At 39.0% G+C, this 14172-nt stretch overlaps 1 protein-coding gene across 1 annotated transcript; it reads right to left on the bottom strand.

Annotated features, from left to right (window-relative positions):
- Nucleotides 1–872: 872 nt before the first annotated feature.
- LOC149261719 (uncharacterized) lies at nucleotides 873–7124 on the bottom strand. The gene is made up of 5 exons (XM_089370706.1): nucleotides 6865–7124; nucleotides 4449–5609; nucleotides 2657–3863; nucleotides 1627–2281; nucleotides 873–1045 (listed from the first exon to the last, which is right to left on the bottom strand). The coding sequence occupies exons 1-5, from the start codon at nucleotides 7122–7124 to the stop codon at nucleotides 873–875; spliced, it is 3456 nt and encodes a 1151-aa protein (XP_089226832.1).
- Nucleotides 7125–14172: the final 7048 nt, after the last annotated feature.

Raw genomic sequence — 14172 nt, 5'->3', positions numbered from 1 at the left:
TTATTAAAATTTTTATTATTATTATTTTTAATAAAAATAAAATATTTTTTAAATAAAAAAACAATATATTTTATACTTAAAATTATTTTTATAAACTTTATCGTTAATATTATAATCAAGTACAATGGAAATATGGTAAAAATATTTCACTTTCATTTTCAGTAATAAATAATATTTTTTGATATCCATATAAAGTAACATAATTTTATAACATCCAAAGTTAGTTTAATTGATCAAGTTTCAAGGCACCTTTGTTATCGAGAAATAATAATAATGTTGATTATGATGAAATATTTTAATGTTTAAAGAGAAAAAGTAATTGAAAAAACAAAGGTAATTACTAATAAAAGTAATAAAAAGTAGATGTTAAATATGTTAAATTATTAACATAGAATTAATATGTGTAATTTAAAAATATATATTTTTTTTTTACAAAGTCGGTTGTTATATTAATGGCCGAAAAAAGAGGAGTCAGTTCTCCTAGAGTACAATATACTTCTGGTGATTTGGATCAAAGGAGCTACAAAATGGGATCTCTCCTTAATCCTTTTTCTGCTAGTTTTACCTCTAAAACTTCCTGAGCTACTATAAACTCTTACATATTGAAACAACCAAAATTTGCATTTTCATAACATCTTTAATCTATTTCTATGTGGCTTATCTGCCTTGCTGTGGACTCCTCTAGATTTGTGTCCGGTTCTATCTGTTTGGCACTGGAAGAGCTAGTTGTTGCCTTATTCTTTTTGTCCATCATATACTGTAGTATTGCTATGGATTCCTCAGCATGGCTACATCGGTTCGACAGATTTCTAAACTGCTCATGAAGAGAGGCTACCCTATGCAGAAAAAGATCTATCTCTGCTCTGTATTTGTCATTGATGGTGCGGTTTTGATCTTCCATTCTGGTCTCCAGGTTCCTTAGCTGATTCTCTAAGATGCCCTTGTTGCGCCCTGACTTCCTCTAGTTCAGCTTGCAAGTCCGCACAGTGTAGGCAGTCCTCGGAGCGAGCCATGCTTGCTTCAGGGTTGTTGCGGTCCAAAATGCCTGCAACAAAATAAGAAACAGAACACAGAGGAACACGAGCTTGCTTGAGAGCGCAGATAGTCAAACGGGAGCAGGGAGGAGCTGTCCAGAGGTTCTGATTGACGCAGATGGAGTAGGAACAGTTTCTAAAGGAAGAGCAACAGATCGTTGATGAAGACAAGACACAGAGGCCCTCAGAGAACAGATGCTCTCGGAGGCAGCAAGGAACAGAGCAATGAAGATGGAGATGTGAGGGATAATAAATAGGAGGAGAATGCATAAAGAGAAGGTGGGAAGAGAGCATGTCGATCACGCTGTGGAGATGGTAAATCTGCAAAAAGGACTGGAAAAAATCCTGAAAGACTCGAGGATCGGGTCCGAGTAGACGTTTACCGGCTGGGATGTTGAAACTTTCAATGCCTTTGAGTGTTTTGCGAGTTTCATATCTGTCCCAAATCTTTATACCATAAGTTGTCCTGCTGACGGCCCAAATCTCATGATTCATCTCGATTCTGTCAGTGGTGCAGTGCTTGACGCTAAGGAGATGTGACTGAGTCATGGCAAGGGTTGGAAGGACTCGCTGGAGTTACAGCTCAGGATACCGATAGGTCTTTCACATGCTCTGTTGGCACGCTCATCGGCTTTCTTATTCAATTTACAGAGAATATGATAATATTGAATATCTTCCATTGCCTGATGAAGGATTTGGTTGCGCCTATTTATTTGCTGAAGGAGAGTGTTTGGTGTGTTCTGCTGATGCACCATAAGGCGAATGACAACTGAGGAGTCCCCGAATACCTTCACATTTTTTATTCCTAGCTTGCTTAACTGGATTAGGCCCTGAAACAGAGCTAATGCTTCAGCTCTGTTGTTAGAGATCTTCCCGAGACCCCATTCGTAATGGAGAATACATTCTCCATTGGCATTACAAATCAACCCTCCTGCTCTGGCTAGAATTGGGTTTGACTTAGATGCCCCGTCGAAAAATAAGTGGAAGATGTTACAGTTGCCTATCCAGTTAGCAAATTCTTCTTCTTTTAATCTCAGTTTCCAAGTGCTGACTTCTCCTTTTGTCTGAGCCTCCCTCCTACGGGCTTCCTGAGCATTGGGATTGTTCTCCAAGATGTAACTGATTAAGTTTCGCTCCTCTGTGCTATAATTTGCTGCATCAATCTTGCTGGTGGTGTTACTTGAGATCGTTTCCAGTGCAAGTGTTTTAGCTTTGTGGCAGATTTTACGTATGCTTGAGCCTTTATCCTGGAAAACTTTATGGTTTTGAGCTAGCCAGATGCGCCAGAGTAGAGTGTGTGGGAGGGTGTTCCATACTCTCTTCACCAAACTACTTTTTTCTTTCTAGGGGTAGTCTTTCCTCCATTTATATATTGTCTCTGCTATAGTGCGCTGGGGTTCCCAATTTATATTTCCTATTGAGGCCATTTTCCCCCAACAGCCAACGGCAACCGGACATTCTATGAATAAATGGTGCATCGTTTCCTCTGATTTGCAACAGTTCGGACATCTGGATGGGCCAATAATGCCTCTTCTTCTTAGATTTTCAGCTGTTAGTATTTTACCTTTCAGTAAGAGCCAGATGAAGAATTTTATTTTTGGAGGAGCCTCTGTTCACCATACTATTTTCCAGTGATTCCATAGGCTTATTTGATAGATGCTATTACAGAGGTATTGATGACCGGCTTTAACTGTATAGTTTGTTCCAGATGCATCCCATCGAAAACCATCCATTTCGCCTTCTTGAATGGGAGCCTTACTGTGAAGGAGCATCTTCAGATAGTTGAAGCTAGGTTCTAAAGCATTGGGAAGCTCAGGAAAATTCCAGCCAATCCAAACATGGGAGAGGGAATCCCATCTTGAGATTTGAGACAAATGGTATAGTCCTCTATTGTTAAGCCAATTTATAACAGGAATGGCCTCTGCGTTCATGACCAGAGGTTGCTGCCCCAGAATTTTGTCTGTTCCAAACTTTATGCTGGTTCCCCCGCCAGGGACTTTCGAGATGTTTTGATGCATAAATGGAAGAGCCTTCTTGCAAAGTCTCCAGATTTTTTTGGATTCTCTGTTAGGGATGTTGGTGTTTAAGAGTTGTTGTCTTGGACAGCTCAAGTATTTTATCTCCAACACCTTTTTCCACCACAGTGTAGGCCCTGTTATTAATCTCCATATAATTTTTGCGCCAAAGGCCAGGTTTAAGAGCTTTGGTGATCTGATGCCAAGCCCGCCTCTGTCTTGGGTTTGGATTACATGCTTCCAGCTAACTAAGTTGAACTTGTTCTTATCAGTCTTCCCCCCTTGCCAGAGGAAATGTCTAAGAGCAACTTCCATTTTATGATGAAAAATAGCTGGAGCTTGATATAAAGAAAAGCGATAGATGGGAAGTGAAGCGATACCTGATTTAAGAAGAATAAGCCTGCCTGCTGGATTGAGCCACATTGTACCCCATTGCTGCACTTTCCTCTTAATCTTGTCAATGATTCCATTCCAGGTTTCGGCCTTCAAAGGCCCCAAACTCACAGGCATACCTAAATAGGAGAAGTGGGTCCATTCCAGGTTGCATGTGACACCGAATATGCTTGCAATGTTGTGTATAACATGATTTGCAGTATTCCACCCATAGATGCAGCTTTTGAGCTGATTGACCTTGCCTCCGGAATACTCCATAAATTGGTCAAGGAGTTTCTTGAATCGCCTTGCTATTGTGGTGGATGCTCCCCCAATTAGCAAGGTATCATCAGCAAACTGAGAATGGTTAATGTTTTTTGCTCCATTCCCAAATTTGATGCCAGTTATGAGCCCCACTCTACGATTGTAATCTAAAGCTTGACTAAAGGATTCAGCCATGAGAATGAACAGGTATGGAGATAGGGGGCAGCCCTGTCTTAGCCCCCGAGAGGATTGGAAAGCTTCACAGGGCCTCCCGTTGATCAGGGGGGATATCCAGGGCCCAGAAATGCAGGCTACAATCATGTTGATGAAGGATGGCTCGAAGCCCATTCTGATTAAAACAACAAAAAGGAAGGAATGTCTTACTCTGTCAAAGGCATTTGCTAGATCCAACTTTAAGACAAATCCTTTTTCTTTCCTAGATAAGCTTGAGTGAATGGCTTCTTGAACAAGGAGGATGGAGTCGGTGATATGCCTATTGGGAAGGAAGCCTCCTTGATTTTCAGAAATCAAGGATAGAAGAAGAGGTTTGAGCCTGGTTGCTAAGATTTTGGATATAATTTTATAGGACGGGTTACATAAAGAAATGGGTCGGAATCTAGAAAAGGAGGAGGGGCAGTTTTCCTTGGGTATGAGGACAAGATAAGTGGAGTTAGTGAATCCTCCTAACTTTCCTTTTCTTAGCACCCAACGGATCATCTTTATCAGGTCCCTTTTTATCATAGTCCAATACTCCCTAAAGAACCAGATGGGGAATCCATCCGGTCTTGGAGCTTTGTCGGGATGCAAGCGCCATATTGCTGCCTTGACTTCCTCTTCCTCTATTTCTTTGCTGAGCTTGTTGTTCATCTCTTTAGTAACTCCTTTGGGCAGATGCTGGAGCAAATCGGAATAATCTTCTTCCTCTTTTTTTTCAATTAGTAGGTCCCTGTAATGTTTAGTGACAGCTTTCTTTATGGTTTCCTGAGTGCTGTACCGATTTCCTTCACTATCCATGATTATGCTTACAGTATTCCTGAGCTTTCTAACAGTAGCTTGTTTGTGGAAGTATGCTGTATTTTTATCTCCTGCTTGAAGCCAAAGTTGCCTAGATTTTAGGCGCCATTTTATTTCTTCCTCCCTGTTAATATGGCTTAGTTGTGCATATAAGTTGCTTTCATACTCTTTGTTTTGCTGAGATAGTCCTTGTTCTTCTATTTTTTGCTGAACATCTTCTAGCTCTCTTTTGACTTTCTTTTTGTTCTCTTCTGGTTCCTGATAGTTGTCCCTAGCCCAATCTTTTAGTGCCTGTTTGACTCTTTTTAGCTTTGATTCCCAAATAAAGCTTGGTGAGCCTTCGACATGCTGGCTCCATGTCGTTTGGACAACTTCTCTAGCTGCTGGCATCCGATTCCAAAGAGGGTTGTATTTAAAGGGGATGGGACCAAGAGGGCAGTGATTTTGCAGAGTCAAAGTAATGGGGTAATGATCAGAAGCCGATGTGTTGAGAATATTAGCGTATCCCGCTGAGAAAGAGGAGAGGAAAGCTATATTGATTAGAAATCTATCTAATCTTTCCATTATGTTACCAATACCGATCCTATGATTGCTCCAGGTGTATCTGCGATTTTTGGGAATAACATCAACTAAATCGTGCTCCTGGATGATGGTTTCTAACCGGCCTCTGGAGGGATCTGGAGTGAAAGTTCCTCCTCTTTTTTCATTGGTGTGAAGAATCAGATTGAAATCACCTGCAACTATGAGATTGTTGTTTTGTTCCCCTTCTATGCTTACCTTCAAATCGTCCCAACAGATTTCTTTTTCTCTGTAGTGGTTGGGAGCATAAACATTATAAATGGTTACTGTTTGACTGCCTGTTCTGCTGTCAAGAGTGGTTCTGATCCAGTTCTGATGAATATTTGTTGAGCTGCAAACCCATTTGCTGTTGTCCCATATGGTTACAATTCCTCCGGAGGCCCCTCTGGCTTCACTGATGCTTCCAAAAAACTATCTCTGTTGGTTTATAAATTTTTTCATCTCGTGCCGATCTTGTTTTGTTTCCTGTATTAGCATGATTTCTGGTTTTTCATTGTGAATTAGTTCTCTAAGGGCAGCTAGCTTGGAGGGGTGCCCTAAACCCCTGCTGTTCCAAGAAAGAATTTTCATCATGGGACATTGGGCGTGCGGAGAGGTTCTCGCCTCTCATAGTCTTTGCTGCTTGTTTCTTTTTCTTGATGCCCGAGAATGAAAGATTCTATTGGGGTTTGCGTGCCCATAGCTATATCTTTTTGGGTGCTCTCATCCCTCTGTTGCCTGGATGATTTTCTGCCCGGTCCCTGTCTTTTCAAAACATCACTAGCTGCTCCATCTTCTTTGGAAGTACTTCTGGTAATTCTGGATGAAAGTGGATCAGGAGGGGGCTGAGAGGAGATAGAAGGAGGTTGCTGAGAGATTGGGGGTTCAAAGGAAGGGTTGTCGGGGGCAGATTCTACCGCAAAGAGGATAGAGAAGGGATTGGTAGAGGGAGGAAGAGGCGGTTCGGGGGGTTGTAGATCTGAGGATAAAGGGGAAGAGGAGGAGGGACGCGGATTGGAGGGCCCAGGGATTTCAGGATCCAAAGAAGGCTTGGAGGGGGGGGAGTTGGTTTCTTCTTTTTGACAGTTTCCCAGTGGCCATCCTGCTCTTCATTGTCTACATTAACAACTTTTGTGCATCTATTAGCGAAATGCCCGTATTCGTGACATACCTTGCATTTAAAAGGGATCTGTTCGTAGTCCAGCTGCTGGATATGACTCCAATCGTCCACTTTCAGCTTTATCGCCTCGGGCAATCCTCGACCTAGATCCACTTCAACACAGATCCTTGCGCATGTTTGCATGTTGTCCTTGGGCTCACTACAATCAATGTACTTGCCAACAGCATTCCCTATGGCCTTAACCGAATCATTACCCCAGCAGTGTAGAGGAAGGTGAGGGAGGCGAATCCAGACTGGAACAGCACTTGGGATGTCCAGCTCCAGGTCGAAATCTGGGGTCCATTTGTTGAGATAAAGCCCCCTTGATTCCATGAAGTATGGCCCGTTCCTGAATATCAGATCTATGTCCTCCTTTGATTCGAAATGAAATGTATAATACCCTTTGCCACATAATCTGATGGATATTTTCCCTTAGATCTTATCAGACCAGTTTCGCTCAACCCATCTTTGAACTGTTCTAGGCGATGGCCAAAGCCCTGTAAATTGCCCTATTAATCCTTTCTCGGCAAGGGAAAGTGCTGCCATACGGGGAATAGTTGGCGGCAGTTGAACTTCCTGCAGCACATCAAGTTTCTTGACAAATTTCGTGGTTACAGGTCTGGGTCGTTGTGGGGGAAGGGACTTCACCAGTTCAGAGAATGCTTTTTGCGGATCAGGATCCTCGTGGGATGAATCCGATGGGGCCATGGCTGGGCCAAGGCCCAGGCCGAAGCAGATCTGAGCTCAGAGGGCACGCAGCTCGTGCCAGACGCGCACAGCACAGCAGCAGCGATGTGAGATAATACAAATTATATTTTTAATATTGTGTAATTTAAAAATATTATTAATAAAAAACTCAATAAATAAAATATTTTAGTATAGAGGCCTAACTAATATTAATGTGTATTTGTCAAGTCCCACTAACACAACTAGGTGAGTATGGGCCTCATTAGCAAGTCCATCCACTATCAAATCTCACAGGGATGGTTATGCCTGTCCTAGGGGGAGGAGACATACCAAAAAATCCAGTCAGGTTAGGGCTCATGTGCGATATTAATGTGTATCTAAAAATATTTTAATATGGACTATATGGTTAAAAGATTTCAATATTTATGTTAAGTAAAATATTTTAAGTAATCTTACTATTTTACATTTTGGTATTTTTAGGTATATTTTTCTGCCAATTTTGTCTAACATTCAACAAAAAAAATTGTTGAAATTTTAAGTTTAAGTTGTGTAGTTTACACAATGCTTAGTTAATAGACAAAATGGTCTTTTCTTTGAATCCCACAATGCAATTTTGGGCCAGATTGTGTTGTTTTATTGCTTCAAATGCCTTTTTAATACATAAATGAATTCATCACTCTTAAAAACCTTTAGCACACTTGAACTTTGCAAATTAAATAGCTTAAACTTGTGATTCTTAAAAATCTCTACTGGATTTTGACAAAATTAACTAAAATAAATGCTCAAAAAGGTAATTTTGTTTATCAAATTGACTAACTAAAAAAATGTTCAAAAAGGGCATTTTTGTTTATCAATTAGACTATGTTGCTACACAACCCAAGTGTCCAAAGAGATTTTCAAGGTGCATTTATGCAATGAAAATTGTGATTTAAAGAAGAAAAAAAAAATATGCATAGTGAAAATCTCTCTCTCTATATGAGGTGTTCACCATCCGTCTCAACCCTTGCTAGATCCATGGCTAAGATAGATCAATACTTGTTTAACTATTTTAAATTTTGAAGTTTTTGACCAACCAAATAATTTTTGGTCATATTATTATTTAAAATCTGAATTTAAATGCATAAATAAATTCAACGCTTTGAAAAACCCATTAAAAACATAAATTTAATTCAAACTTGTGATTTTAACACATCCTACCATATTTAAAATAAATTCTATATATATATATATATAACTAACCTTTCCAAACATAAAACAATAAAATTACAATGATCTTACAACAAATCTAATAATTCAAATTTAAAAAAACTAAGGATTTATTCATTCAAATATGAGGAAAGAGATCAAAAATAACAAAAATCTCTTATAAAACTCGAACAAATTGCATCTTATAAACCTCAAAGGAAATTATGTCAAACTTTAAATTAAGGATACATCCCACACACGGGAGATCATTTTTCCAGCTTAATTTAGAAAAAAAAATAAAAATAAAAATTTTAAATATTTTCTTAGTCCTTAACTTTGTTAATGAAAATTATTATTATTTTACAAGTATAATATACCATGTTAATACTTAGTAATTAATTTTTTTAAGCAAAAATTAATTGGTAATTTTAAATTATATATATAAATTAATATAAAAATTTAACATAATAACAATGTAATAAATTTCATAGAATTTTTTTTTTGTCATTGAATAGGCTATTTTTATTTGCAATTATTTGATAATTCTATACTTTCTATACTTGATATAAATTAATATCAGCAATAAAGTTTTACTGCTGAAAAATACTTTTGACCAAATCACCTCTTGTCATATTTACAGAAAAAAGAAACATAAAAACAAACACTCTATCAAAAACAATAGCACTTTTGAAGCTCGGCATTTAGCAAGTTTATGAAAAAATAGGCAGTGAAGCCACTCAACACCCACAGAGGCTCTTTTGCCAGATTATCACCCTGATCGGCAGCTATAACATTTTCTCTTCTAGGCATTATCTTGATATTTCTTTTAACTTACAGATTTGGGTCTTTCTGGTTATATTTCCGGACATCATGTTTATATATTTATGTTTTTATTCAAAGTTAAACCAACTTATATGTATGGCTTTTGTAAGCAATCCAACAATTTTAAGCTAGACCTTGTGGACATCGTCATTTAGAAAGTTTGGAATGCAATAAGTTGTATCGACATAAAAACAAAAAATTATAAATTAAATTAAAATAAAATATTTATAAAATATTTTGATTTTGAAATTAGTTATGGTTTTTGAAAAATATGATATTAATAAATCATGGTATTATTCCATAATATTGTAATAAAGTCTAAATTATTATGACACTTAAGCTAGTGTCAACCACATTATATATGTATATAAAACAATATGTAATAAGATTCTTAATCAGTAATTATTCACTTGTAAATAAGTTTTATTACAATATAATGGGTTAATACCATGGTGGTTGGATACCCCTTAGAATAGTTCCTCAACTCCTCCCCATACGATTTGTTCCCCATAAAAACTAAACCCTACACAAATTAATAAGTCCACACCTCATGGGTTAATGATATGAGATATTTTCATATGACATTTGAATTAATTAATTAATTAAATTAAAAAGATAAAAACGACATAACTATTTTTCAGATCAATCTCAATGTTTCCTTTTTTTTTTATCAAGTGAGAGTTGGACCTTCTATTAAACTGTAAAAAAGGCACATATTTTACAAAAAGCAGCACTAGCCGCAAAGGAGCAGTAGCCCACACAACCGCTTTCAACTAGGACAGCCAATAAAAAAGAAACCTTCTAACCTCACCACCTCACCACCACAAAGCCTTTGTTGACTGGGCCCACCGTGCCGAAGGCCCACAAAACAATGTCAAATAACCACTCAAAACCTCCGAAGAACTTGAAAGCCCGAAGACCGTGCGATCATCCGCCAAAGATCCAACGGTCAAGAGGCGATATCGGGTTGCCACCATGCACACCCTTTATCCATTCAAACGGACCCGAAAAGAAATTGTGCCATCTCTCTAAAGTATTTCGGGTCCGACTGTAGAGATAACCAACGAGTAGTTTAACTGTCCGAAATCCATCAGATGCAAGGGATCCAAAAAGGTCAGAGCAACTAGCCTGTAAGATAATTGCCTTTACGGACCCGAAGCCTGAAAAAGTCACCGCCTAAGTGAATTTCAGGTCCGTTTGGAAAATTAACGGTCTTGCAATTAACTGCCCGAAATACATAGGATGACTATGATCTCGTCTACTTGCCCACAACTTAACAAAGCAAATGGGCCCAAAGAGTTAATAGGCCACATTCAAAGTATTTCGGGTCCAATCAAGACTTAACCTATATGAAGTTACCCGCCCGAAAAACCAAAGGAATAGAGAGTTCAGGAAGCAGTTTCCCGCCCAAAAACCAAAGGCAAACTGTAGTCTGGTGCCTGTCAACCTGCTCGCACTTTCACCATATGCTACTTCCCCGTGTTGACCAAAACTCTTTTGTCTCCATCAGTCTTCACTCTGGTTATTTCTCCTGCTCTGAAAGAACTCCCTGTCTAAGGTTGCCTGTCTGTGACAGTCTTCCCGCAATCGACCTTGGGGAATCACCATCCAGTCATATCTTTTATTGCTTTTGGAATAGAGTACTCCTTCATTTGCCAAAATGTCCACTAACCTGTTGGTTGTTCTGCGCACATGAACAAAACTAAGGGTTCACATAGTTCGTAGGTCGGATTGAATTCATTGATAGACCTGCATTAACCGCCAGTGTTTGGACACTTTTTCTGGTGTTGAGCCATTGCATATTTTCCTGATTGAATTGATTATCAATTCAGAATCACCTTCGATGATGGTATTATGTAAATTTGACTCCATCAAGATTTCTAGACATTGCTCAAGGGCCATAAGCTCTGCCATATTATTAGTGGCCTTCCCCAAATGACTATGGAAGATGGCTTTTATGAAACCCTTTTCATCTTTTATTACTCTACCATAACCAGCCATACCAGGGTTTCCTTTAGAGGCTCCATCTATATTGCATTTCATAAAACCATGAAGGGGAGGTTGTTATAAGTCCTTATCTGTTGTTATATGACTTACAGTCTTGTTTATGCCTTGGGGGGGAAGCCCCTGTAGTCCCAAATGAATAAGAATCTGCGCATCCTGGGCATGAGGTAGGTTCTCAGGGGATTTCTTTATAATTGTTCCTACTGTCTCTTTGAGCTGTCTTATGATCTGAGCCATGATTCTTTGGGATGAACCAATTCCGTTCTTGAAGATCCTATTGTTGCGTTCTTTCAAGAAATCCAAGATTAGAAAGCCTAGGACCATAGCCCAAGCTTTCTTGATTATTTCATTTTCAGAGAAGTTTCTCCTCCAATTCCTCAAAGTGTTGGTTATGCTACTAATGTCCCTGTCCGTTTGTCTGAAGATTGAAGCCACCCAATTCCACAAGGTGGAGGTGAATGGTCAGAGGTTAAGTAGGTGTTCCATTGTTTCTTCTTGTAAACCACATAGCTGGCATCTGGATGGTCTAGCTACACCTCTTTTCTGAAGGTTCTCCCAAGTTAGAATTTTTTATGTTGCACCAACCACATGAACAATTTGATTTTCATCCAGTTTTGGCTCTGCCATAAGTCCTTCCATACCTTATCAGGGTATGGAAATTCAAGTCCTATGGCGATTCGCTTGGCTTCTTTGAGGTTGAAGTTGCCTTCATTGTTTTTCCCCATCTAAGTTGGTCTGAAGATGTTGATGTTAGAATATTTGTCTGTTCCAAGATAACAGTAAGAGCTTCTGCATGGGCCTTCAAAGGGGAGTCATCACTATATATCAGGTTCTTCCATGTTCTCCATTTTCCTTCATTTCTATCCTGATCCCAGAAGTCCTTTACCCTAAGTAAACCTTTGTCATCAGTATCATTTTTAAGATTGGCAAATTCTTCTCTTAACAGGTTAGGTTCCTGTTGCTAATTGTCCTCCCAAAACCAAGCTAGGTTTCCATCTCTGATCTCCCAGAAACTGTATTTCTGAACAATGGCTCTATTCTCCCAAGCTTTGTTCCAAATGTAGGAGCCTTTGATAAGCCCAAACATTCGAATGTGCTCCCTTTCTTGCCAATTATTTGCTTCTTTTTGTTTCCATACCTTGGCCCAAGGGAACTCGATTCCTTTAGCCATCTCCACCAAAGTTTAGCCCCCAGAACTTTGCTTAGGGTTTCAGGGTCATCAAGTCCCAAACCTCCATGTGTCTTAGGTCTACAGATCTTTTCCCAAGCAACCAAAGCCCATTTCTTTTTCTCTTCCCCTTTACCCCAAACAAAATCTCTTTGGATATTTCTGATGTGTTGCACAACTCCTTTAGGAGCTGGAAGGGTTGAAAGCATGAAGATGGGGACAATTTGTAAGACAACTTTTGTAAGCACTAGTTGTCCTACTAGATTCAAGGACCTGTTTGCCATTTCCGGATTTTGTCTTGGAGTTTGTTAGTAACTGGCTGCCAAATTGCCTTGCTCAAGGGTTTGTCTGTAAGAGGTATTCCCAAATATTTGGAGGGTAGCTGATCTCTTTGAAAACCTAGAATTCTGGTGAGGTTTCTTTGAATAACAATGTTAGTATTAAAAAAGAAAATCTTTGAATTGTTGAGGCTTACCTCTGTACCTGCAACCATAGCAAAGTCATTCATGATATGCTTGAAGGCTAGAGCTTCCTTGATCGTGGGTGTACCCTGCAGCATGGTATCGTCCATAAATTGTTGGTGAGTCAAAGCATCCCCATTCAGGGTGAGTTTAAGACCCTGGATTTTGCCTTCTGCTTTGGCTGATTTGATCGCATTGCCTAAACCTTCCATCATGAGAATAAAGAGGAAGGGGGAGAGCGGGTCTCCTTGTCTGAGTCATCTTGAAGGCTTAAAGGTTTTGGAAGGTGAGCCATTAAACAGGATTGAGAAACTAGAGGTGGTAACAAGGGCCATTACCCATCTTATCCAGTTATGATCAAAGCCATATGCTATTATAACTTCCCTAATGTATGCCCAGCTTAGCTTATCATAAGCCCTCGCTAGGTCAAGTTGAATGATCATACCTGCCTGTTTATTTCTCTTGATAGAGTGTACCACCGCGTGAGCTTGAATGATGTTATTTAGAATTTTTCGTTCTTCCACATATCCAGTTTTCTCCTCGGATACGAGAGTTGGAAGAAGGGCCTTAAGCCTGTATGCAATTATTTTGGAAATAACTTTGTAAACCACATTGCATAATGCTATGGGTCTAAATCTATCTGGTGTCATAGCGTTCTCCTGCTTTGGAATCAAAGATAAAAAAGAGGCATTGAGCGCCTTCAAGACAATTTTGTTTTAACTCAACTCCTCCACCACATCAAGGATATCCTACTTGACTATTTTCCAACATGCTTTGAAGAAGTTGACATTGAAACCATCCGGGCCTGGAGCTTTCCAATTTTGCATCTCTTTGATGACTTTGCTGACCTCCTCTTCAGTCACTAGCCTATTAAGATTGTAATTGTCTTGTCTTGTCACAAGTTTAGGAATGTGCTTTGTGAAGTCATTAATGAATTGTGATATGTCTATAAGAGGCTCCTCTGCTATGCTTTGGAAATTTTGTACCAGAGCTGATTCTATTTCTTTGTGGGTGTTGAGTTGTTTTCCTTGAGTATTTTTGAGTTTTGAAATTCTGTTATGAGATCTATGATCCATGGTAGACTTGTGAAAAAACCTTGTATTTTTTTGTCCTTCTTTTATCCATTGTACCCTCGATTTATGTCTCCAGAAGATCTCCTCTTGCTTACATAAGCCTTCCCAGTCCTGTTGAAGAGAGTAAGCTTGCATTTTACTTTCCTCGGTGAAGCCATCTGTGATGAGGACTTGATTAATTTCCTGTAGTTTCCATTCAACTGCTTTTTTGGCTTTGAAGATATTTCCAAACTCATTCTTATTCCACTCTTTAAGTGTGAGTTTGATGTGTTTCAATCTCTGATGCAGAAGGAACATTTTAGTTCCCTGAACGTTCATATCTTCTATCCACCATTTTTCAATATTGCTGATGAAGT

This window comes from Pinus tabuliformis, chromosome 6 (assembly GCF_031772625.1).
Source record: "Pinus tabuliformis cultivar Carrire ecotype Pingquan chromosome 6, CPIR1, whole genome shotgun sequence".
In the NCBI taxonomy this organism is placed as follows: Eukaryota; Viridiplantae; Streptophyta; class Pinopsida; order Pinales; family Pinaceae; genus Pinus; species Pinus tabuliformis.
The sequence above is the reverse complement of the archived record's forward strand: the minus strand, read 5'-3'. Positions and strand labels throughout refer to the sequence as shown.

Excerpts from the sequence above, each read along its gene's own strand:
- LOC149261719 (XM_089370706.1), bottom strand. The coding sequence starts at position 7,124 with ATGGCCCCATCGGATTCATCCCACGAGGATCCTGATCCGCAAAAAGCA. Across the intron at positions 5,610-6,864 it reads AGATGGGTTGAGCGAAACTG|CTCAACAAATATTCATCAGA; the intron begins GTCTGATAAGAT and ends ATGGGTTTGCAG. Across the intron at positions 1,046-1,626 it reads AGCATGTGAAAGACCTATCG|GCATTTTGGACCGCAACAAC; the intron begins GTATCCTGAGCT and ends ATTTTGTTGCAG.